At 47.6% G+C, this 26,531-nt stretch overlaps 1 protein-coding gene across 8 annotated transcripts in view; it reads right to left on the bottom strand.

Moving 5' to 3' along the window:
• Positions 1 to 26,531, bottom strand: part of SPOCK2 (SPARC (osteonectin), cwcv and kazal like domains proteoglycan 2) — a 90,732-nt gene that overhangs the window by 23,334 nt on the left and 40,867 nt on the right. Inside the window, exon 12 of one of the 8 annotated variants that reach the window (XM_077125000.1) lies at positions 13,542 to 13,603. The exons of the other annotated variants lie outside the window; for them this stretch is intronic. Coding sequence (XP_076981115.1) covers positions 13,557 to 13,603 — 47 coding nt within the window. The 3' untranslated portion in view covers positions 13,542 to 13,556. Of the gene's footprint in view, positions 1 to 13,541; positions 13,604 to 26,531 lie in introns of those variants that run through there. 8 annotated transcript variants of the gene reach the window in all.

The following is a 26,531-nucleotide window of genomic DNA, read 5'->3' as shown; positions in this document are numbered from 1 at the left end:
AGTTACCGGCTCCCTGCCTTAATGCCCCCACTCCCTTGAACTGTTTTCTCTCCTTGCACGCGGTGCAGAGATTTCCTTAGCACCCAGCACAAAGAAAGCCAACTTGCCTTGATCGGCAAAAAGCAGAGTTCCTGTGAGCCCCAAGTCCGCGGCTCAGACTGGCCGGTTCTGGGGAGGGAGTCCTGCTCTGCTCACAGCTGCTGGGCCCGCCCTTACGCCACCTGGGCATAAATCACCAGGGCACCAAGGGACCGTGGGGACCCTGCCTCTGAGGTTGGCAGAAGGCAGACTGTGGGCCTCCAGCTCCACCGTGGGAAAATTCCCAAAACAAAGAGCAGATGCTTTGAACTATGACGCCACCACTGCAGAATGGGGCCTGATGCATTCTCACCAGGAAAGGAAGGGTCAGTGGCAGCCGGCCAAATCCTGCTCCGAGAGCTTCAAAGAAAGCCAGGCAGGCGCGTTGACCGGACAGCCATAGGAAGAGCAGGCTGAGAAGAAGGAATGCACTCTGACTTCCCCGGGCGGGCGTGCCGCTAAGCACTAGTACACAACATCTTCTCTAATCTTCACAGCAATTCCCAGAACAGATGCCGTCATTGCTCCTGTCTTGAAGATGAGGAAACGAGGCTCAGGGAGTTTAAGCATTCTGTCTGCAGTCGCACCGGGTGATAATAGGTCACATTTATTGAGACCTTACCAGGTACCAGGCACTGCTTTAGTAGCTTTAACCACTCATTTAATTCTTATAACAATCCTAGATGTAGTGTATTAGTCAGCATGGGCTGGGTTGTGCTGTGGTGACAAACAATTCCCAAAGTCTCAGGGCCCAGCCTGAGAGAGGTTTGTTTCTCACTTGCACAGTCTGCTGTAGCTCCATGTGACTCTCCGGGGCAACTTTCCTTCATGCAGTTGCCACACATCCCCCCACCCAGACAGCTCTGATCGTGTGGCTTGGTCCTCTGAACATGAGGCCTCGTTGGTGCTGAAGCAGAGGGAGTGACAGCCGGACGGACAGTCATGTGCCAGTAGTTCCTTGCTTTGCCCTTATGACCCAAATCATTTCAGTCCACAGGCCAGTTGCCAGAAGGAGTCACATGGAGCCTCCCCACCGGTAGGGGAGCCGGGAAAAGTGACGGAGCCGACAGAATGGTGACTATCTCTGTCACAGGTAGTATTATTATCCCCATCCTACAGGCTGGAAAACTGAGGGGAGGTAACCGGCCCAAGGTCACACACAGCTAGTTAGTAGAATAAGTTGAACCCAGTTCTAATTTTAGCTCTCCATCCAAGTTGATAATTACCTGCCCTAAGATGGAGGGCCCATAAAATATATAGAGCATTTAAAACGAGAACAATCTATTACCCATGACAGCTCTTCAAGGGCAAGGACTGTCCCTTATGAAGCCACTCTTACATTTGTCCTTGCTCAATAAGGATGAAATCCATTTAATTATTCAAAAAAAGATGTTGAAAACTTCCAAGACATTAAAATTCCTCTCCCTCCCTATTCCCCACCCCCAGCCCCAAATAGCTGTGGGGCTCTGTCTCCTGGTCCCAGCCACAGGAGACAGACATCTCCTCTGTCTTTCCCATTTTGTCCCCAGGGATGGTGGCCTGGCCCCAAAAGAGCGAATGGGGGCTGCAGCAGACCTCAATCCAGAAGGCGAGACCGCTGCACTGTCTGCCTCTGCAAGTCTGGCACGAAACAAGCTGGAAATGGGAAAGCTTGTGTGCACCAAGTTACCTTCCTGCCCTCTCCCCGCAGGACCCGATTCCTCACTCCCACTGCACACAGACCCCACCTTTATTTCCTTAAGTCTTCATCTCTCCACCCCCGGGAGGAATGGTGTAGGATTCTCCCAAACGGACAAAAAGAAACAGTCTGAAGGTTTTAGAGTCTGGGGGTCTATAGCCCTGTGTGTCAGGAAGTCCCTTTGCCTCTCTGAAACCCAGTTTCACCACATGGAGGGTAGAGGCAATGGGGGTGGGGGCTTCTGGTCCAGTTAGAGGTTTATGTTCATGCTTTGAACATTAAAAAGAAAATTAGAAGATATAGCCCCACCTCCCACACACAAAGAAAGAGATAGAACCACACTCAAAAATGTGAGAAGCTTCTTTGAAGAGCAGAAATGGAACGAAAATCCAAGGCTGTGAGAGTGACCAGGCCCCCTGGGGCTCAGGTCCAGAGGTCAGCAAAGCTACATGGCAGCGTGGGTCGGTGGGGGCCGGAGGGGCACACCAGGACACAGTGTAAACTCTCCACTAGAACCGAAGCCAGGCACCTCTCCGGCTCAGGAACTTGGGGCCTGATTTCCCCAGTGTGAACACGGAGCAAGAGCCCAGAGATGCAACAAAAAACCCAGATGGTGGGCCCAGAGGGGTGCAGAGAGAACCTGCAGAGCCAGAGACAGACGTAGCAAGCAGGAAGGAGAGAGGCAGACAAACACAAACAAACTTCCCACTCACAACTGGTCTAGAAGTGAAATTCCAAATCAAAGGAAGAAGTTTAGTGCTAAGAAAACAGACACACTCAATAATAGGAAATATTCACTGCAGGTGAATGAAAGTATGTTTAGATTCCTTAGAAATCATTGGAGGAAGGATTTTTTTTAAATAAGCAATTATGAAGTCTAAATAGGAAGAAATGAAACATGAACAGTGAATGTAAAAAAATTCTTAAATATGTTTGAAGTGAAAAAATATACATCATTGAACTTAGTAGAATAGAAAAACTATTATGGGACAATGAATTACCTCTGAGAATTAACCCTGAATGGAGCAAAGAAATAGATCATTTAAATATCATTTTACTGGCTGCGTAATATTCCAATTTATGTGTGTTCAGCAGTCACAGGATACAACATCAGTGAACAAAAATCCATCCCATTACCATTGATTGTGCACTTCGATTGGATGGTATGGTGCGTGAAGATATCTCAATTAAAATATTCTAAAAAATCAATCACATTTCTATATGTTAATAAAGAACATGGGAGAACCAAAATTAAAAACACAATACCATTTACAATTGCTCAGAAAAAAACCTGCCAAAACTTAGGTATACATTTAACAAAATATGTACAGGATCTCTATGTTGAAAATGACAAAATCCTGATGAAAGAAACCAAAGAAGATCTAAATAAATAGACATACCATGTTCGTGATGGAAAAGCTCAACATAGTAAAGATGTCGATTCTCCCCAAATTGATCTAGAGGTTTAATGCAATGTCTATCAAAATCCCAGCAAGGGGTTCTGTAGACATAGACCAGCTTATTCTAAAATTTCCTAAATGAAAAGGCATAGGTGCTAGAATAGATAAAACAATCTTGACAAAGAAGAGCAAAGTGGGAGGGATCATTCTATCTAATATTAGATCTCCCTGCAGTAATCAGTGGCTAGTAATTGAGACAATGGGGATAGACACGCACACTGGTCAATGCAGCAGGTTAGGGGACCCAGCAATAGACATACAAATATGACAAAGATGCAAAACCAATTCGGTGTACGTTTTCCTTGCCTCCCGTGGCAGACCGCACACTTGGCGGAGATGCCCTGCAAGCACAGACACGCTGAGCCACGGGCTGAGTGTCCAATCCAAATGCACAGCTGCCCTGTGAGATGCTTCCAGCACCTCATCCATTCCTCAGAGGGGAGGGGTCGGCAAATGGTCAGACGGTGACCCAACCTAGGGCCCCTGAGTCCCTCTGGCCCCTGCCCCTGCCCAGGCCTGTCCCCACTCACACCCCGCCACCTCCCCCCACTCTCACTGCTCAGGGCTAAAGGCAGGGGTCGATGGCCATGGGTGAGGGAGGGAGGTTTTCAGGGACAAGGTCAGTGACTTCGAGCAAGTTATCTAACCGTTCTCAGCCCCAGCTGCCTGATCCTCAGAATGGAGGGTTCCTGCGGGTCCCTTATAGGGCATGGGGGAGATCAGTGACCCAGTTCAGACGCCAGAAATAGTATCAGGTGACGTTTATTCAGCACTCAAGGATGTGCCAAGCACTGTAATAGAGAAATTAGGACAAGGGATGATCTTGATTACTGAATCATATTCCTTTTTGCTTTCTGGTATATTGGAGTAGACAGAGGGAAATACCTGAAATCCCTAAACTATAATTCAGCTGCCCTGATAGCTGAAATGATTGTAAAAGTCCTTATCTTGTGCCTTTGTGACTGTCAGAGCTGTTGCTCCCTTTATCTGGTCATTTTTTTGTAGGGCAAAGGCCTTGATGCTACTGAGGAATTTGAAGTCAGCGGGAACTAGTTTGAGCCCTTACATTTCTAAATCCTACCAGCTAACTGTGCTATTGAAACACGTCTCCCTTCCTCTCACTTATACCGTTAGTATTGAGGTGCTGACTCTGCCTCACCTCCTTTCCCCTTAGTTCTCCCATTGAAATGACAATGATAAACACTATCTCCTTTGAACTTGCTATTTGACATTCTAATGACCTCCTCTCTCCTTGCTAAAATCCATAAAAACCTTGAAACCCCTAAACTCAGAGAGACAGATTTGGGGCCACTAGGCCATCTGCTCTCCTAGGAGGTGCCTAGTAATAAACTCTTTCTCTCTTTGAAATCCAGTGTCTCAGGAATTGGCTATTAAGCATATCAGGCAAAATAATCCATGGCCTATGTGGTAGTTAGGTTCAGGTGTCAACTTGGTCAGGTGAAGGTGCCTAGTTCTATGGCTGTGGACATGAGCCAATGGCATGTGAAGCTCATCTGTTGCTGATTACATCTGCAGTTGGTTAGGAGGCGTGCCTGCTGCAATGAATGATGTCTGATTTAATTGGCTGGTGCTTAAATGAGAGAGCTCAACATAGCACAGCCCGAGCAGCTCAGCATACCTCATCTCAGCACTCGCGCAGCTCAGCCCAGGCCTTTGGAGATGCAGGAAAGGAATCACCCCGGGGAAAGTTGTTGGAACCCAGAGGCCTGGAGAGAAGGCCAACAGAGATCGGCCTGTGCCTTCCCACATAAGAAAGAGCCTCAGCTGAAAGTTAGCTGCCTTTCCTCTGAAGAACTATACATTAACTAAATAAATCCCCTTTTATTGAAAGCCAATCTGTATCTGGTGTGTTGCATTCCAGCAACTAGCAAACTAGAACAGCTTATGTCTGATAACAGCACTTCAACTAACTTATCTAAATTTTGATGTTCAGTAACGCGGAAAAGCCAGTGAAAGTGTAACGGAGAAATCAGGATTTAAGGGATGATTTTGATTACTGAGTCATTATATAGATATTCCTTTTTCCTTTCTGGTATATTGGAGTAGGCAGGGAAATTCCTGAAATCTCTAAATTTTAACCCAGCTGCCTTGATCTCTGATAAAGACTGTGCAGCCCTTATCTTCTGCCCCTGTGATTGTAAAAACCTTGTGACTAACCTTCATTTGCACCCAGTTATTCAGTTTTTCATCTTTAGAATCTCGTAATTGCTAAAAACAGTCCCAATGTTTATTTTTTTATTTTTTATTTCCAATATCTTTATTGATAAATCTTCACACACATACATTCCATACATGCTGTACAATCAGTGGCTCACGACATCATCACATAGTCGTGTATTCATCACCGTGTTTATTCATGAAGGGCCTTGGGGCAGCCCAGAACTAACCCACCTCAGGTCCAAAGTTATCTTGATGACTGAGGCTGGATCTAACCAACCTGGGCCCGCCTGACATGTGCAGTAGCTTAGACTTCAACCTACGAGTCACCTAGACCTCATTCCACCATTTTCTTACATCCTTCTGTGACTAGGCATGTCATCAATCTCACATGCTTGATAATCAGATAATCCTGCCCATCTTTTCTCTAATAAAACTACAATTCGGGGAGACAGACTTTGGGCAGCTGGGCCATCCACTCTCTCACTACTTGCCTAGTAATAAACTCTTTCTCTCTTTGAAACCCCCGTGTCTCAGGAATTGGTTATTGAGCACGTTGGGCAAAAGAATCCACAGCCTTTGTCCAGTAACAAAAGCCCTGAGAGTTGCCTGCACCGCCCAGGACGGTGCGCCCCACAGGCGGCACAGGGCAGGGTAAGTCAGGTCTCTCCGGCAGGAAGGAGGGCCGGTGGGGAGGGGCCATGGGGCAGACAGAAGGGGGGCTCCTTCCCAGCCCCTTGGACCCCTGTCCACCTCAGGCCTCTGCCCACGGAGAGACATCAGCATGGAGCCAGGGGCTTAGGTCCTGGAGCCCTGGGGGTTAAGGGCAGTTTTGAAGTCTCCTGCGGCTGAAATCCTGTCCCCGCGCACATTCACCGGCCGGGCCACTTCGCCTCAGTTTCCTCATCTGTCATAATTCTTGGATCGGTGAGGGGTATAAGTGAAAGTGCCGGCAAAGAGCTTTGAAGAGAGGTTGGCATACAGAAAGCCCTCAGAAATGCTATAATTATCTCAGGAGTGAACGTCAAAATCAAACTCACAGACAGTAGGCTGCCTTGTCTCCTCTGGGGCATGGGGGCGGTGGGCAGTGGTGGTCTTGGCTGTGGGGGTTGGGGGGTATGGAGGAGACTAATTGACACTCCCCCTCCCCCACCCCAGGTCCTGCAGTCAGAGGACGCGGCAGGAGGCTGCTCTCTCTCTCTCTTTCTTTCTCTCACTCACTCACTTACACACACACACAGCCTCTGAGTGACTTTTTCTGGAGACAACGTATGGACCTAGAAATCTGTCGCCTGTGAGGGCATAGAATCCGCCCCTTTGCCAGTGCTCTTTCAAAGAAGAGAAAATAAATCCTTCTTGGCCAACCCTCCCCCTCAGGAAGCCGGAAGCCGCAGCCACAGCCTCAGTGGGCCCCTTGGCCCCCTCAGGGGCGGGGCTCTCTGGACTCCTGTCCTGGGGAGTGACCCTCCCCCCATTCAGCCCGGCCTCTCCCCCAAGCACACTGAAGCAGGATAAAGCAGGACACCTGTTGTCCCTGGTTTCCTATCCAGAACTGGAAAAGTTTAACAAACAGCTGCAAGTCCCTGGTTCCTTATCTGGTTCTAAAGGAACTAATCCAGAGCTGCAGAGTTTCTGGGACAAAAACTTTCCCAAAGCCCCCAAATCTCCCCAAACCAACGAAACCTCCTCAAACCCTATAGCTTATAAAATTCCAGGCCCAAAGCAAACTCTTATTTAATAATAGGAAGCATAAGGTCATAAAGACTGTTAACCATCTGCCCAAAGACAGATTTTAGGTCTGTGACACCAAACCATGAATTCTGCTAGCTCCTCCTAGAACAAAGAAAACACTAGTATTCAAAGGTTACCATGGAAACCTGCCACCAACCAAACTTTTCTATAAAACAAGCTGACCTACTCGGCTCAGTGTGTGTCCCTCCCCTGGGCTCATCCGTGTTAACCTCTCTAACGTGTACTCTCTCTTCTAATAAACTTCTCTTTTAATAAACTTTACTACTTATGCCTACTGGCCCTCTTGTCTCTAAATTCTTTTAGTTTCAAGACTATCAAACCTGGATGGAGGCTCAGGTGGCCCCACTGCCAGCATTCTCCCACCTCCCCATCAAAAAACAACCAAACAAACAAAAAAAGCAAAAACAAAACAAGATCTCATATAGAGCACCAACTGATTTATAAAACAAAAACAAAACCTAAAAGCACAGTTCTGTGGTTGAAGCCCTGCCCTCTGACCCAGGTTTATCATAATATAATACATGATAATAATGACAGCTGCCATTTATTGGGCTTTGCTCTAAGGACTTTACAGATTATAACACAATCCTCACAGCCAGCCCCAGGGGCAGCTTTACAAATGCCGACACTGAGCCCAGAGAGGTTAAGGCACTTGTTCAACACCACACAGGTGAGGGCAGGATTATCTGAAGGCCCCCACAGCCCTCAGCCTGCCAAGCTCACCCTGCCTCTCGGTCCCCAGGGACCCGTGCTCATCCCTGCCTGGATGTCGCCACTTTTGGGCCGGTGCAGAGCCCTCCTGCTGGCCGCGGGTGGTGGCGTGCTGATGGAAATGCCAAGCTGGACTTGGAAAACCCTCCCCCAGACAGTGAGGGTGCAGCCAGGGCTGGGCACCTTCCCTGGTTTAACCTGAGGCCACTGCACGCAGACAAGGGCCCCTTGTCTTATAAACCAGGCAGCAGGTTTTAAGGCCCGGGGTTCGGGGCCGGGGCTGTTTGTTACCAGGTGCCCTCTCTCGGAGGTGAAGGAGCTGCTGCCACAGACGGTGTTTTGCTGGGAGCCATCCTCGCTGCCCCCCTCCCTCCATGTCTGGGCACACGGTCCCGCCTGACAACTTACCACACTCGCACGTGCACACGTGCATGCACACGTGCACACATGCACACAACCTGCCAGGAAGCAGAGGGAAGCAAAGGGGTCTACCCTGAGCCTGTGAATGCCTCCACCGGGTTCCTGCACACTTACAGTTGTTGGCGACATTGCAGTGAGTGTGCATGTGCTTGTGTGTGTGTGTGTGTGATGGGTGATGGCGCGGGGCCTGGGTGACGAGGCGGGTCGCACAGCAGGAGGCAGGCCCTGGGCACAGGCACATGTCGGGCAGGTGCTTCTCTGGCTGAGGTTTCAGGGCTTTCATTAGTGTCCTAAAGGGGCCTGGACTGTCAAACAGTTAAGGACCGTTTGGTGGCAGACGGTCAGAGTCAGGCCTGCGACTAGGACCCTGTGGGGCAGTCACCAGCTGGGGACCTGGATGCAGTTATCTAACCTCTCTGAGCCTGTTTCCTCCTCAGTAAAACAGGGGCTGTCACGATACCTATTTCACAGGACAGGAGAGGCAGGACTAAAACGCTCAGGTGCCTGGAACACCTTAAGTACCAAGTAAGTGGTTCTTGAATAAACTACTAGTTAGTTCTATTTTATTCTGCCCGCTGGGTCTGATGCCACAACCCGACCTTCAGCAAGCTGTGTCTTCCATGAGTGTCGCCGGCAGGCCCAGCTCAGAGCCTCGTAGGGGCTCTTGGGAACACGGCAGGTGTTTCTGTGAACCCATCCGGCTGGAGGGGGGGGATATAGCCCCCACCCCTGGCCCCAGCCCCTGCCTGCCTGCTCGCCTCACTGGTTGGGTCTGCAGTGCCTGGGATCACAAGAATATGTGACAGGAGGCCCTGGGGCTGGTGGGGGTGGAACATTCTAGGGTGAGATGAGGGGTCTAGGGCCCCCCTGGGCCTAGAGGCCCTTAGTGGCCCCCATGTGGGGGTTCCTCGGGGGCCTCTGCACAGCGTCCCCAGCTGCCTCCACTGGGCCTGTTAGTGTCACCGGAGAAGAGTCGCTGTCACCGCTCTGCTCCCTTCTTTCGGCCAGCTGGTCTCCCTGCACCTCCTCATCGCCTTCAGCGGTGGAGCCTCCTGGTGGAAAGGGAGGAGGTGGGGCTCTGGGGACTGGGGCCCGAGAGCAGGGGCAGAGCCTGGCCATCCCATTCCTGGTGTGACCTTAGGGACATCTGCAGCCCCTGAGGGTCCCCGTTTCCGTATTCTTTCTTCCCTGAAGATGCTCTCACCCATGCACCCGAGGAAGCCTTCCATCATGTGCGATGGGCATCTCTGTACTGATAAAAATGGAAACAGCCAAATGTCCATCAAGCAGGGTGTGGGTAAATAAAGGGCAGTAGAGTCTTATCATGAATGTGATGCAGAAGTTCTTAAAATCTATATGGGCTGACATAAAAAGGTATCTAGGACATAATCTTAAGTGAAAAAAGAAAACTGTAAAATAACACAGGCAGTGTAAATCATTTATGTAAAAAAATTATGTATTCTCTAAAATATATATTTAAACCCTGGAAAAGGTCTGGAAAGATATATTTTCAAATTGGTCATAAAGATGACCTCTGTGATGTGGCCTCTCTCTCTCCAAGCCCAATTCTTCCCAAGGAAAATCATTACTACATGGAACATGACATCCAGGGGTGAAAGTCTGCCTGGCAGTGTGGGAGATGACTCCCAGGGGTGAGCCTGGCCCTGGCACTGTGGGATCAACAATGCCATCCTGACCAAAAGGGGGAAAAGAAGTGTAACAAATAAGGTATCCGTGGCTGAGAGAGCTCAAATAGAGTCAAGAAGCTACTCTGGAGGTCACTCTTATGCAAGCCTCAACTAGATATTGCTATTTATCGTGGTTTGCCAAACCCTAACCAAAACCCTTCCTGCCAACCCTAAAGAACACCTAGGGCCCTATCTGAGAGTCTACAAAGGTTCCATGCACTATGATTACTCTCCAGAAACCTACACCCTCAGATGGGCTCCTAGGCCAGGTAAGTCCTGAAACCCAGAGGGGCCAGCCTCGCCAGAACATCAATAGTCCCAACCCCCTATCCCATATTATCGACAGCCCTTTCCACCATGAAAAAGTTAGAATGGGCATAGCCCAAATACCCCTAAAGATTGGAGGGGAAATCAAAGGAGAAGGTGGAGTTATAATAGAAGAATTTAACAAGTGAATATGATTGCTGAATCATTATATTGATATTTCTTTCAGTCTCCAGTGTCTTGGAGCAGCTAGAAGGAAAAACCTAAAATTGTGGAATTGTAACCTGGACCAAACTCTGAGATTGGTTCTACAACTAATTGTTGTGGTGTGCTTTGAAATTTATTGCTTTTTTTGTATATATGTCATTTTTCGCAATAAAAAAAGGGGAACTAATAACAATATCCATCTTATAGTGCTACATGTGGAGAGCTTCTAGCACATAGAAAGTACACAATAAATTTTGCTACTATTAAAAAAAAGATCTCCTCTGAAAAGAGGGGTTGGGGTGGTTGTACAGGGGACTTCCCCACCGCCCCCTCCGGACCCCTTGCCCCAGACCCTGCAAACCTACCTGGCTTCCAGACCCCACCAGATGGGATGGCATGCCTAACCCCAAGGCCAGGAGCAAGCTACAGTGCTGGCATCCGGGGCGGGAAGTCTGATTGGCTTGTAAATAACAGACTTCCCTTCCACAGATGGTTACAGCTGTCACATATTAATCGTTCGCCAAGGGCCAGGTCCCACCTGACACCTCACTCTCACAGCAACCTCACAAGGTGGGCATTTCAGTCCTGCAATCCAGAGCTGTGAGGGTCCGAGAATCTACCCTGTAAGCCTTTGCCACATCACGGATGCCGGTGGAAGACGGAGAGCCCTGGGCAGAACCCTGATGATTACTGAAGTCACAAGAGGCAGTGTGAGTTTCGTGTTTACATTGGGTCCCCCCACCCCCAGGTCTCAGGGGACCAATTTTGAAGTGGGCCAGGTGGCTGCTGCTCCCGCAGTGAGTCTGTGTCACATCTGAAGACCCGAGCTGAGGAGAGCCCCCGCCTGAGAACCTGCCCAATCTTTGTCCCAAAGGAAGACGCTATCTTTATAATCCTGGAAAGCCAACGAATTTGCCCTCTGCCCCGGAGGGGACAGTATTTCTGTCTCCCAAGGCTGTGTGCTATATACATCCTGGAAAATAGCCCGGAACATAGGCTGTCACAGGCCCTGCAGACACAAGAGACCCTGGGAGAATCGTGTCCCGATGGACTGACCGGAGAGGTGAAGCTCACCCAGCTCGTACCCGGGAGTGGCAGGGCCATTTCAGATTGCCTGACTCCAAAGCCCTTGCTTTTCCTTCAATGCTTCCAAAATAGGTTGCTGGTCTAGCCTGGGAACCAAACCATCACAAGCAATATTACTTCAGAGTTCTCAACAATAGATGATTTGTACAGCAGTAGGTGCAGAGCCTGCTGGGGATTTGCCGACTGAGCTCTGCCTGCATTTGCCTGGCCTGATGCCCCCAGGAGATGGCCATCTGATGAGGGAAAATTCCACCCAGGCCGCCCCTGGGTGATGTCAGCGGAGGAGCTGGAAATAAGGAATGAGCTTCTGGAGATGGGATAAATGCTCTTTTCTTTTACAGGAGGAAAAAAAAGTCATGTTGTTCCTTATTTATTTAAATGCAAAAATGTATTTATGGAGCAAAAAGAGTTGGTATTAACATTCAGCGCCCAGCCAGGAAACGGTCTGGACTTGCTTGTGTCTCTTTGGAGCACCCTGTCCCCTGGTGACCTAATCTGATTTTTCAGAATTGGAGATTGGGCCCACTCCCCAGGCTCTCAGGCCCGCCCTGGTCTCAGGACCCACCCCTGATCTCAGGAGCCCCCTTCGTTCCTGCCTGCAGAATGGGCAGGTAGGGGTCAGGTTTGGCACTGAGGTTCCTTTATCTCTTTCTGTTCTCATCTCCAAACCAGGCACAAACGTGCCTGTCTCACATGCCCCTCATAGACCAAATGCAATATAATAATCGTATCAAGGAAGAAGTGCTGTCGACTTAGCATGCTGCTAATATGTCCATCTCTATGCAGTAACAGGATCTTTATTTACAGTGGAGGAAACTGCAGTTGACAAAGTCAGCCACTGTCACCTAGTTGCCCTTGAAAAGCGTCAACCTCCTGTCACATGCTCCCCTCACCTCCCATCCCCCACCTTCCTCCTGGCCACCCAGGAAGATGGCTCCTCTGACTTATGTCTGACTGGAGGCCTGCCACTGCACGTCACATGCACACATTGTAACGTGGCCTCCGTTTACCCATCTGAGGCATGGGGATAATGCCAGGCTGCAGCCATCAGAGATTCTTGGGCATGCTGAGCTCCTTTCAACTGTACTCTGTGCTATTCACTTGGAAAGGCCAACAGAGGGTCAGTGGCATGCCCAGGACTGCCCGGGGAGCCACGGCAGGGCCACGACGAGGCCTGAGCACCCCCCCAACACCTTCTGACACAGCCAGGTGGCCCCCACCTACATGGCCCTCGGGCCTCTGCAGGGAGTTGACGCCATAAGCAGGCAGAGCCGTCTCAGGGTGGGGGCTGAGGCCCGTGCTCCCCCCTGAATGAGACCCACCCCCAGGTAAGTTCCAAATAAGCTCCACTGCAGACAGGGAAATTACAGGGTGGGGTGGTGGTGGGGAGCCTGGGGCGCGGTGGGGAGGAAGGAAGAGCCGGGAGGAGCAGGCCTGTCTGCCCGCACTTTCCTGTCTGAGGGCAGCTGGCAGCTGTGGGCACAGACACCTGCAGCAAGGTGGGGGTGCACCCCGGTTCTCCCAGCCCTCCGTGAGCAGGAAGAGGTGGCCTTTGAAGGAGCTTGGAGGTCAGAGTGGTAGGGTAGGAGCCAGGGGCCCAGGGCCTAAACCTAGATGGGGTAGGAGGCGTGGCGGGTGGCAGGGACTGGGAAGACCCCACACTCCTCCCTGAGGGGTCTATAGCACAAGGGTTTGGGATCTGGGGAAGTCAGAACCAGGCCAGACAAGGTCAGGGACCAGGGAAAATAGGGAGGGAGGGGTTACCTCCTCTGACCTGTCCTGGGGAGAGGTGCCAAGCCCAATAGGGAATGAGACTGGCATTTTAAATTGGCAGGACTAATTTTAAACATAATAAGTGATCAGAGGGACATGGAACCCACTGTGGATGTCTCCAAGGGATGGAGAACAGGGCCTTCAACCTAGCACAGCTGATAGCAATATTTGGATGAAAATGACATGCTTTCATATTTATTCCCAAAGTAGCAGAATTCCTCAAAGTTTCCAAGGAGAGCACCAGTTGAGAGGGAAGGGTCTTCATATAAAGAAATAGAAGGGGTTGCTCGGCCAGGATGGCCCAGACCCTGTGGACAAGACAGAGGAGGAGGTGTGCAGAGGTGACACAAGGCCCTGAGGGCAGGTTCCTGCCGTGGTTAGAAACAAGGCTCTTGAAACCCTGGCTGTGCCATTTCTTAGCTGGGTGACATTGGGTGAGTGACTAAACCTCTCTGAGTCTCAGTTGCCTTATCTGCAAAGCAGACAAAATGATCATCCCCACCTTGCAGGCCTATTGTGAGGACTAGATGAGGTGAGGCATGTGAAGGCTTTAGCCTAGTCCATACAAGCCCCAGCATTCGTGACTGTTAACGATTGAGGGAAATAATCCTCATGAGTGGGTACAACACTTAACAGTTTGCAAGCTACCCTGAGAAGTGGCATTGTTGCCACTTGAAGGCTGAAGAAACTGAGGCTCAGAGCCAGAGAATGTCGGCCAAAAAGAAAGTGAAAGGGCCCAGGTTTCCCCCACACCACGAGATCGCCTGCCAGGGGCATCTATAAAACAGGAATTGAGAAGCAGGAAGCCAACGGCTCAAAACATTTGAAAAGCAAACCTCACCAGAGTTAGGGAAAAGGCAAATTAAAGAAGCTGTGAGATACAGGTTTTGTTTGTTTGTTTGTTTTTCACCCAGAAATAGACAAAATTTTAACATAAACAATAATAGCCAGTGGTGGTTTGGTAGTCTGGGAAATGGGCAGCTGCAGTTGCTGTAAGCACATAAACCCTGGCACCTTTTTGGAAAGCAATCTCACATTCTCTTCTAAAATAGGAAATACACATTCACTTTAGCCCAGCAGCCCCACCTGTAAGTGGTTTTTTAAAGGGAAAAAGCACCCACCGAAAGGATATATAAAAAGGAGTTTGTTTTTTCAACATTGTTTGAAATGGCAAAAAGCAAAGCAAAACCAGGAATCTGAATATCTGTTATAGAGATGTGGTTGAACAAATATTGTTGGATTCACACTCTTGAATATTTATGCATCTGTTAAAAAGAATGGATTCGGCAATCTAACTTCTAGGTGTTCATCCAAAATAATTGAATGCATTGTTCCCAGCAGCCATAAGGAGGAAACAACACAAGTGTCCGTCAGCTGATGAACAGAGAAACAGGATGGAGTGTCACTCAGCTGTAAAATGGAATGAAGTTCTGACATGTGCGACAACACGGATGAGCCTTGAAGACATCGTGCTGCACAAAATAAGCCAGACATAAAAAGGCAAATATTATATGATCTCACTTACATGAAATACCTCTAAGAGGCAAATTCCACAGAGACAAGTAGAGATTAGAGGTTACCAAGTGCTGGCGGGAAGGGGAGGGGAGGAGGGAGTTATTGTTTAATGGGTGCGGAATTTCTGCTTGAATGATGACAAAATTGGGGAAATAGATATTATTGATGGTAGCACAATAATATGAATGTAATTAATACTTACACACTCGAATGAGGTCAGAGATGGAAATTTTGAGTTATACAGGCTTTTTTAAATTAGAGAAGTTGTGAGTCTACAGAGCAATCATGCATAAAATACAGGACCCCCATACACCCCCCACCGCCGCCGCCCTGCATTGGTGTAGGATGTGTTTACAACCGATGGCAGCACAGTTTTATAATTGTACTATAATTAAAGTCCGTGAACTTAGGTTTCCCTGTTTGTGTGGTGTAGTTCCATGGATTTTTTTTTTAATTGTATTCTCTTACCCATATACAATCTGACATTCCCCCTTTTAATCATACTCAGATGTGTATTTCACTGCTGTTAATTGCATCCACAATGTTGTGCTACCATCACCCCCATCCATTACCAAAACATTTTTCCATCATTCCAAATAGGAACCCTGCTCACTTAAAGCCTCAACTCCCCATTTCTTATCTTCACGCCTTCTCCTATTAACCTATTTTCTAGATTTTTGACTCGATGAGTTGCCTATTCTAATTGTTTCAAGTCAGTGAGACTATATAATATTTGTCCTTTAGTGCCTGCCTTATCTCACTCAACACGATGCCCTCTAGGCTCATCCATGTTGTCCCACATATTAGAATTTCATTCCTTTTTATGGCTGAATAATACTCCATTGCATGGATATACCATGTTTGGTTTACCTGCTCATCTATTGATGGATACTGGGGTTGCTTCCATCTTTTGACAACCATAAATAATGCCACTGTGAGCATCGGTGTTTTGATGTCTGTTCAAGTCTGCTGAGTCGTGTTTATCAGTGCAATAAAAAGTTTTTTAAAAAACCACAAGCTGTAAAAACACTTTTTTTAATGAAATGATGAGTCTGGAACGAGACAGTGATAATGGTTGTGCAACGTTGTAAGTTTACTTAACACCGCTGAATCATACACCAAAATGGTTAAAACGGCGACTTTATAGGTGATGTGTATTTTATCACGCACACACGAAGACTGATTGGGTGCAGCCCCACTCTCTGGAGGGCTGTGCACATATTGCTGCACTTTAGAAGCGTGCTGTGGCGCTGGGGCACGGTAGGCATTGTGGGCAGGACAGTTGACAGCCAGGCATTGCAGGACATACGACCCTCGGGGGTCCTTCCGCTGCATGTCTATAGAGTCTTTACCCAGTTCCAAATATTCCACACTGAAAACCCCTGCCAGGGTGCCACCTGCCACTGTTTTTTTGGAAAAGCAAACGATGGGCCGCCCTGGCCCTGGGCTCGGGGGGCCGTGAGAACCGGGAACTGAGGTGGGCCCCAGGCTGGCAGAGTTTGCCGAGCCCTGCCCCCTCTTTCCCCATCTTCGTATGAACTCACCGTGTAAATGAGCACCGTTAGCTGTTGTGATTACCAAAATTAGTAAAGAAAAATCTTTTGAAAGAAAACGATGAAAGAACAAAAGAAATAAGCAAGGGAGGGAGAGAGGGACAGAGAAAGGGACAGAGGAGGGGAGGGACGATAGAAGGCAGGAGGAGAAAAAGGAAGTAAGCGAGGGAAGGAGAGGAAGAAGGAAGGAAGAAATGGAAAGTGGAGGGAAAAAACTGCTGTAGAGACCAGAGCCCCCAATGCCTCACCTAACGCACAGCCCCTCTCCCCCACGATGCAACGATTTTCTGCGGCCCGGGAGCAACCCAGCTCCCCAGCTCTCGGCATCCTCCCCCAGCCCGCCGTCCTCCCCCTCGCTCTCCTCGTCCTCCTCGGCTTGCCACAAAGGCCCCTTTTTCTGGTGACTGTTTGGGTTGGGCCCTGCCCACCTCCCAGGGGCAGCCTCCAGACATGGCTGCGAGACCGGCTTTGTGGACACTCAGATTTGCAGGCCGGTGCGTCGGAACCCAGCTGCTTCCACCCTCGGACTACTCGGGAGGGAAGCGGGGTTGGAGAAGCAGCCCGGGCGTGAGCCTCTGCCTCTCCCGCGGTCCCACCCCGCCCGCCGCCCACCGCCCGCCGCCCGCCGCCCGCCCGCAGCTCTGCCCTAAACCGGCTCCAGGAGGGAGCACACGGCCCTTATTCTTCCTCCACCCAGGACATAAATCACTGCTCCCCGCCGGCTGAGCAGCAAGGCCAGATGCCCCGCGGCCGCATGACAGGCTCCATTGACAGGCTGCTGCTGGAAGCCCGCCTGGTCCTCACCAGCGGGGACCGGAGGTCCCGGGGCCCTTCGCCAAGCCAGGGCTGGGAGCAGTTCCACTTCACGTATTTCTCATTTTCAAAACATTGTATCTATTTAAGCCTGACCTGCCTTGTTACAGAAAAGATCTAAAGCAGCTACATAAACTGCAACCAGCAGAAATTTACAAAACCGGGACAAAGCACTCACAGTGACTTTGCTACAGTGATGCTCAGTACAGTTTAAAACATGAGAGACCAGCTAAATGTCCAGGGATAGGGGACTGGTTAAATGAAATCACAAGATAGTAACGTAAGTGAATATTAGGCAGCCATAACCAAACGAAATTGCAGCTTTAGAACCTAATTTATAACTGAGATTAGGGAGTGGAGTTTAGGAAATCTGTGGGCTTCCTGAAATCAAATGTCCGATTTGCATGCATTTGTTCGTGGTTACTTTTCTAGGAATGGGGCTAAAAGTGTTACAGACTTCTTGAAATGAGGAGGCTCCCAAGAAATTGAGGCTCCACATTGCAGAAGAATATGCAATGCCATGAAAAGGTGATTCGAATGTATACAAGCTGTGTGCATTGCGAAGTCCCACTCTTCTGTGTGTCGGCATTTGTGTGTATTTACACACATAGCAGAGTATCTGGAAGGCCACACCACCAAGTCCAGAGTCTCCCTCTCTCTGGGCAGTGAGACTGTGATTTTTTTTCTTCATTTTTCTACCTTCATGATTGTTCTGGTTCGAAAAGATTCTGCCCCCTATAAAACCATGGCTTAATCCTGATGCATGAATCACGTGGGAGCAACACTTCTTTTAATCCCATCCAACAATGCAGGCTGGCGTCTCTGAGTGGATTACCTCCATGGAGATGTGGTGCGCCCAATTGTGGGTATTCATTTGATTAGAGAGAGATGTGACTCCACCCATTCCAGGTGGGTCTTGATTAGTTTACTGGACTCCTTCAAAAGAGGAAGCATTTTGAGGAAGCTTCAAACAACGAGATAACCACGCGAATCACAGAGCCCTGACAGAGTCCTTTGAGGGGGAAGGAGGGATACATTCCTGCAGAAGCTTCATGAACAAAAAGCTGCAGAGAAAGCAGACGTCACCACGTTCGCCATCTACCCTTCCAGTTGAACCCTGAACTTCACTGGCCTCTCTTGAATGAAGGTAACCTCTTATTGGTCCCTTAATTTGGACATTTTCATAGACTTGCTTTAATTTGGACATCTCCACAGCTTAGAACTGTAAACTTGCAACTTAATAAATTCTCCTTTTTAAAAGCCATTCCGTGTATCGCGTTCCAGCAGCTCGCAAACCTGAACAATGATCTATACCCTTATCATGGGAGCCGCAGTTTTGTTGTACATTTTCCAGCAACCAAAGCAAAACCAGAAATTTGGTCAGTCACCTAATTCTCAGTGTCCACAGGAGAAAATTAAGTGACTGCTTTTGAAAGCCATGCTCCTCACGTCTTTATTTATAATTGCCCAAAGGTGGAAGCAACACAAATGCCCATCAATGGAAGAATGTGTAAACAGTATATGGTAGATACAAATACAATGGAAATATTATGGACTAATGGAATATTATTCAGCCATAATAAGGAATGACAACACGGATGAAACCTGAGGACATGTTGAGCAAAATGAGTCAAGACACAAAAGGACAAATGTTGTATGATCTCACTGATATGAAATGATTAGAATATGCAAATTCATAGTCAGAAATTAGAATAAAGGTTACCAGGGGCAGGGGTGAGGGTGGGGAGTGGGGAGTTAACACTTAATGGGTACAGAGTTTCTGTTTGGGGTGATGGAAAAGTTTTGGTAATGCAGGTGGTGACGACAGCACAACATTGTGAGTGTAATTAACACCACTGAATTGTACACTTGAAAGTGGCTAAAATGATTAGTTTTAGGTTGTATACTTGTTACCAGAATAGAAAGTGTGAACACTGATGTGAACTATGAACCACAGTTAATCATACAATTATAATAATAATGTTTCATCAGTGATAGCAAAGTTTCCACAGTAATGTGAAATATTATTTGGGAAAACAGTGAGGGGTGGCATATGGGAACTCTGTACTTTCTGCATAGTTTTTGTGTAAACCTACAACTACTCTTGTTAAAAAAAAATTATTAAAAAAAAAAAAAAGCCAGAAAATTCTCTGGAGAGCTAAGGCAGTGGTGGATGAGGCTGGTCCATAAAGAAGATGTTGTGTAATGTGTTCCCAGGGCCGTCTCCTCCCGTACAGTGAGGACAGGGTCCAGTCACTGGCCTGAGCTCGGGGCAGCTCTGACAAGGAGGGCAGTCTACACAGGGTGCCGTCTCTGCAAATCCCACATGGTCTGTCCATGGAACACTTCGTCCATTCCTCTCCAGGCCCAAGTCGAGAAAGGGGCCAGCTCTCCTTCATGCAGGGCAGGGTGTGAAACTGTCTGTTCACCTCTCAGGGAAGGGAGAGGAAGCAACACATCTCAAAGAGTCAGGCCGTTAGAGGTAGACTCGCTGTCACAAGTAGAATATTTGGGGGCCACTAAAATCTGAATATCAAGAAACCTGTTCACATTTGTTAACCCCAGCATTCTCTCTATAACTCCATCAACACCTTTGATCTTTCTCCCACTCTTTAGAGGTATGTGAGCTATTTCCATTCTAGCTTTTTTCATGTTGGAAGGTTAATAGCTGTTAATAATACGGAATAGGGGGATGGTGGATGTTCTGGAGAGGCTGGCCCCTCTGCATTTAGGACTTGTCTCTCTAGGAACCCATCTGGAGGCTGGAGGTTTTGCAGTTACCCTAGTGCACGGAACCTTTGTAGAATCTTATATAATGCCCTGGGTATTCTTCAGGATTGGCAGGAATGGTTTTGGTGGGTATGCCAGTTTGAAAGGATGATGTACCCTAGAAAAGCCATGTTTTAATCTTGATTCATCACATGGAGAAAGCCATTTCTTTTCATTTCTATTCAGCACTGTAGGTTGGAAATTTGATTAGATTATCTCCATGGAGATGTGACTCACCCAATTGTGGGTATTAACCTTAGATTAGAGGGACATGTGACACAACCCATTCCAGGTGGGTTTGATTAGTTTATTGGAATCCTTTAAAAGAGGAAACATTTTGGAGAAAGCTTGGGAGCCACAAGAACCATGAGAGCCCATGCAGCCAGAGATCTTTGGAGATGAAGGAAAACGCCCCTGGGGGAGCTTTATGAAACAAGAAGCCTGGAGAGAAAGCCGTTCCAGTTGAAAAAGAAACCCTGAACTTCATCGGCCTTTCTGGAGTGAAGGTAACCTCTTGTTGGTGCCTTAATTTGGACATTTTTATAAGCTTGCTTCAATTTAGACATTTCCATGGTCTTAGAACTGTAAGCTTGCAACTTAATAAATTCCCCTTTCTAAAAACAAAACAAAAAAAATAGAAGCTGTTCACTCCCCTGAAACCTAGGCGGTTCTTACACCCACCTCCACAGGAAAGTCCCCAGAATATCTTCTAGAGTGTGCCAGTTATCCTTTGCTGAGCCATAATTCACCCCTGAACTTAGACCTAAAGCAACAATAATCGTTTGGTTACCCCTCATGGTTTCTGTGGGTCAGGGAATGGGTTCAGCTGGGTGGTTCTGGCTCAAATTCTCATGAAGTTGCAGTAAGATGGAGGCTTGTGTTAGAACGCAGGAGCCTGGAACAGCTGAGGACCCACTGAACATTCTCTCTTTCTCTTTCCATGTGGTCTCAGGACCTCCCCATGTGGTCTCTTCATGTGTGATCGTTTGGGTTTCCTAACAGCATAGGGTGGTCAGTCTATTCACCTGACTCTGAGCCCAAGTGTTCTAACTAACCACGTACAAGCTGCCTTCCATTTACGGGCGAGCTGCAGAAGCCAGCCGTATCACTTCTGCTTTCTATGGGTCATGAGTAAGTCACAGGCCTATCCATATTCAAAGAGAAAGGACAGAGGCCTCATCTTTCAACAGGAGACATGTCAAGGGAACTTAAGTGCATGTGGGTGGGGAGAGGTTGCCAGCCAGCTTTGGAAAATATAATCTTCTCTACTGAGCCATCACCAGCATCCAAGGCAGGCGAGGACAAATCCAGACAGGTAGAAGCCCCATGAGCTTTGATCTTTGTACGTTTGACATTGACAGCCTTATGCCACCTTTTCTGTACCCAGAATTCAGCTATTTCAGGCCTCGATTGGCCCCCACACCTTAAGCTGTGTGGGGCGACGATGTTGTCCAAGGGATGGGTTTTGGCCGTGGCCACCTTTATCAGAGAGCAGACCTGTGTTTGGGTCATTCCTTGAATTTAAATTATTGACTTTAATCCATATTCTTGGTATAAAAAAAAGAGTGGAAAACGGAAAAGTGAATCTGCTGATGGGGAAGGTAAATAAGGTGTGGGCTTCCACCCCTAAGACAGCTGAAGCTGAGATAGAATCAGAAAGGGCTGCACTGGCCTGAGGAGGAGGTAACTGTGCTGAGCCTGTCAGCCATGATTTCACTTATGAAGAACAACAGAATAAAAGAGTATGTACTATGAAAGCATTTATGGGGAAAAGACGCAATGTCTGGGATTTGCTTTAAGATACTCCGACTAACAAGTCCACAGGGGCAGAGAGTAAGAGCGATCTTGAGTTGATAATTGTCAGAGCTGGTGCTGGAGGTGCCGTTCTGTTTTTGTGAATATACGAAAATTTCCATAGTAAAAAAAGAAAAAATGTTTCTTTAATGCTAGAAATATGTCATTAAACATTGTATCTAAAAGTCAACGTGTATTAGGTGTTATGAAGTGTGATTAGGTTCCTGGAAATGCCTCCTCCTCGGAACTGCTAAGGGTGTCCTATGACTTTTATAAGGACTATCAAGGACGTCTGTACTGATGTATTTAATTTAATTGCACAAATACTGCAGAATTTTACCTGCAAGAAAAGTGTACATTACATGTGCAACAACAATTACATGTGGATTCCAAAGCCCTTGAACCAATAGGGAAGGGTTAACGGTGATGGCAGAGGTTTGCAGTGGGAACAGTAATATTCTGCAGTGTTGGAATTTTTTTTTTTTAAAACTGAAAATCTTTTAATAACATCTTTTTTTTTTTTTTTTTTTTTTTTTTTATAATACATGGGCAGGCACCGGGAATCGAACCTAGGTCCTCGGGCATAGCAGGCAAGCATCCCTACCTGCTGAGCCACCATGGCTTGCCCATGTTGGAATTTTTTTGCCAAATACATGTATCAATTTTAAAAATCAAGCAATCGATTTAGATTAAAGAAAAGCTGTTGAAGAGTACTAGTGGCCATTCTTTTCTTTTTCCTGTGGTATTTCTTTGCTGCTTTCGAACTTGTTTTGTTTCTCAAGGGAGCGGGTTTCATTAGCAGACCAGAGGTGACAGGCATCAAAGAGTAAGAGAGAAGGATGAAAGAGGAAATTCTGCCATTAGCAGAAACCGCCACCAACCCAGACCCCAGCCTGTAGCAATGACCAGCTCGCCCTCTGGTGGCCACTGGCAATAGTGCATCACCCAGCGCCCTCCCCAGCACTCGCAGAAGCCAAGATTTAGTTTCCACTAGAAGTCACAAACTGGCACTCCACAGACCAAATTTGACTTATAGATCTATTGTCTATAGATGTATAGATCACAATGAGTGGAAAGGTTTTTAATATGTTGCCAACATTTAAAATGTTTATAAAAATCTAGATTTTTATAAAAATGCCACTTTTGTGTAATTCAGTATATAAGGGACAACTGCTCTGTAAGTGTTAGAGGGGAGGGAATGATTAAATATGAGCACTCTGCCAGTGGCTCCCCGTACCTTCTTTCAATTCACTACCGAACCAGAGTGACCACTCTTGAAGGGGGACCTGACGATTGGCTGGATGTTTATAAAAACCTAGATTTCTGGTTTCTTTCCAAAACTAATCTGATGATGGTTGAGGTAAGGCTCCAGTTCCCATTTGGCCTCTACTAGCCACTTTGGTTTGTCTTCAATTTGACCTACACGAAGTCCGCAAGAAGTCTTCCTTTTTCTACAACAACCCGGAACAGACCTCTTTTTAATGCTTCCAGGGATGGAGAACTCACTACCTCCCATCTGGGTGATGATGGACACATTGTTGGAAATTTCCTTCTGGTAAATACATAGTACAAACAACATAAAATCTGGTTATAATCTATAAAGAATGGTGCAATCCAAGGCTTCAAAAGAAACAAATCACTGCCTGTGTTAGGATCAGGTAAGACTTCCTGGAAGAGGTGGCATTTGAACTAGTCCTTAGATCATGGATATGATTAAAACAAGAAGGAATAAGCAGGGTGGAAGGCACGTTCTGGCTGACAAAGCAGTGGGTACAAAGGCCCAGAGGTAGGAAAGTGTGGGCCAGGTACAGGAAACACTCATTCACTCTTCCACAAATATTTATTTACTGGGCAATGAGCTTAGTGGGACTGGAGGTGTGTGACTGGGAGCGTCAGGCATAAGGGGAAAAGAGGTTGGAATTAAATTGTGAAGGGTCTCAATTTTAAAATATCCTGGGCTCCCAAGTATGCTACCAATGGTAGTTGACATTTATCTATACCCTGGAGTTTTCAAATTCAAGCATATATAGAGGATCATGTTAGCTGTAGTTGGGTATCTTTCCAGGAAGTTTCCCTGTCTCCCATCCCCTGGTACCAGACCCATGCCCTGGCCGCAAGGGTGGGTGTATGGTCCAGGCCCGGCCAATCACAGCACTTCGTCCACCTGGCAACAGCAACGGATCCACTGGAATCCTTCCCTGAGCTTGATATAAGACACTGGGAGCAAGCAGTGCTCTCTGCCGGTGCAGCCACATTTTCCAGCATGTGGAGAATGCACATCAGGAGCAGGAGAGGACGAGGCCAACAGGTGAAAAGGCACAGAAGAAGGCAGAGAGAAAGGATGCCAGGTGGGGAGAGCCCTGGGGCATTGGCCGCACAGTTGTCATCCCAGAAGTCCTGGTTCCCAGACTTTTTTTCCTTCGATTCTGAGAGCCCCAGTATCCACCCCTTCTATGGGAGTCAACAAATTCCTTCTCTGTCTAGGCCTGCCTTAGTTTGGTTTCTGTCACTTGCAACCAAAAGGTCCTGGCTGAAATATTTCGAAAACTTCCCCCACTGCTGACCAAGCAGCCAATGAGATCAAAGGAGGATGCCACCCTCCCTCCAGTTCAGCTAGGGTGTCCCTGTGTACCTTCTGGTGAACACGTGAGCCCTTGATACTATTAGGGTAAGGATGAAAAAGCACAGGGGGTGAATCCAAGAAAAACACAGACAAGGGCAGAGAAGAGAACAAATGAAAGCCTCTCTGTTTGCAAAGGGCACACATTTCTACCCTTAGAAATTCATTCCTTTGGATTAAGCCTCCTTTTCAAGTGTAAGTATGCGCTGGGAGTGGTGTTCAGAAAGTAGGCCATATTGCCACAGACACAAAAAACTCAATATGCCTTACATACATGAATCAAAGTTACCAAAAAACTTGTTGCTTTTAACGAAATATTAAGTTTTGGCAATTTACGTAAAATGACATTTTGGCTTCCAACAAGAAGCAGGTGGGATACATTTGCTTGGGAGCGATTTGAAGAGTTTCTATACGAAAGGTAAAATCATTCAAAGCTGCGAAAGAGAAGTGAATCTCTAATCATAATAAACAGCACCGAGAGTGATCATAGATATTTTAGATAAATGATATTCAAATGAGAACAGATAAAGGAGGTAGCCTAAGGCTGATAACAGGGCCAAGCTGAGACAAGATAATTCATTCACTTAATACTTTTTCTTTTAAGTAAAATTATGGGTTTACAGAAAAATTATGCATAAAATACAGGGTTCCCATATACCACCCTATTATAGCACCTGACATTGGTGTGGCTCATTTGTTACAGTTGATAAAATAACATTTTTATAATTGTACTATCTATAGTCCATGATTTAATTTAGGATTAACTGTTTGTGTTGTGCAGGTCCATGGATTTTTTTTTTCAATTTTAATTCTAGTAACATATATAATTTAAAAATTCCCCTTTTAGCCACATTCAAATATATAATTCAGTATTGTTAATTACATTCACAGTGTTGTGCCACCATCACCACCATCCATTGCTAAAAATTTCCCACCATCCCAAATAGAATTTTAAGCATTCACTCCCTATTCCCTACCCCTCTCTGTCCCCTGAGAACCCATATTCTAGATTCTGACCCCATGAGTTTGCTTATTCTAATCATTTTGTATCATTGAGGTCATGCTTATTTGTCCTTTTGTTTCTGCTTATTTCACTCAACATGAGGTCTTCAAGGCTCATCTGTATTGTCACAAGTATAGAAACTTCCTGTTTATGGGTGAATAATATTCTATTGCCTATCCGTACCGCATTTTCTTCATCCATTCCTCAGTTGATGGACACCTGGGTCGCTTCCATATTTTGACAATTGTGAATAATTCCGCTATGAACTTTGATGTGCAAGTATCAGTTTGAGCCCTGCTTTCGGTTACTTTCGATCATTTTAGACATGTACCTAGAAATAGGAGTACCAGGACACTTCACTTTCTGAGGCCCCTGGGAGGGCGTCTGCCCGCACCAGCGCGATCACACTCAGACTTGTGTTCTCCTGTGCAGCGCTGTTCCGGACAGGTCTGTGGGTCTTCTAAGGTGGGGCCTGGATCTACTCCTCTCCCTGCTCCCTCTGCTGGGGAGCCCACACACCCAGCTGCATTGCTCTGCCCCACAACAGAGGCCCAGTAACTCCCAGTGGACTCTGCGTGGGTCGAGGATGGGGTGGCTCTGGGAAGTGCCGGATTTTATGCTTCCAGGGCCCTCTGAGTCTGAGAACCACAGGTTCCACGTGAACCCCGAGTGCTGAGCCAGGGACAGGCTCTCTGGGGCCCGGTGTGTGCACCAAGGAGCCAAGTCAGAGACCGAGTTGGGCGGGGTCCCGCGCCTGTGGGGTGCTGGGGAAGGGCTGCCGTGGAGAGGAAGGGAGAACTGCAGCTCATCAGGGGCCCAGCTAGTGAGCAGGGCCCCTCAGCCCTGGCCCAGGGTCCCTCCTGTGGCTGGTGTGTCCCCTCCCTGTCCCCAATCCAGGGTGGTGCTGAGGGTCTTTGGGCAGAGAGACTTCATGTTAAGAGTCTGGGTGCTGCCTGGCACCGAGGGGGTCTCCTGTGGTCAATTGCCTGGCACGGGTTTGGGAAGGAGGCCAGTGTGGGGCTGGCAGGGTGGGGGCGGGGGGCTGGCTGCTACTGGTGTTGCTGACGGTAAATGTGGTTACTGATTGAGAAGAGATGGGCAGGGAGGCCTCCCTCCCCCACCAGGGCCAGAAAAGTACATGCTCAAGGGGCACCTGGAAGGAAACCACC

This window comes from Tamandua tetradactyla, chromosome 13 (assembly GCF_023851605.1).
Source record: "Tamandua tetradactyla isolate mTamTet1 chromosome 13, mTamTet1.pri, whole genome shotgun sequence".
Lineage (NCBI taxonomy): Eukaryota > Metazoa > Chordata > Mammalia > Pilosa > Myrmecophagidae > Tamandua > Tamandua tetradactyla.
The sequence above is the reverse complement of the archived record's forward strand: the minus strand, read 5'-3'. Positions and strand labels throughout refer to the sequence as shown.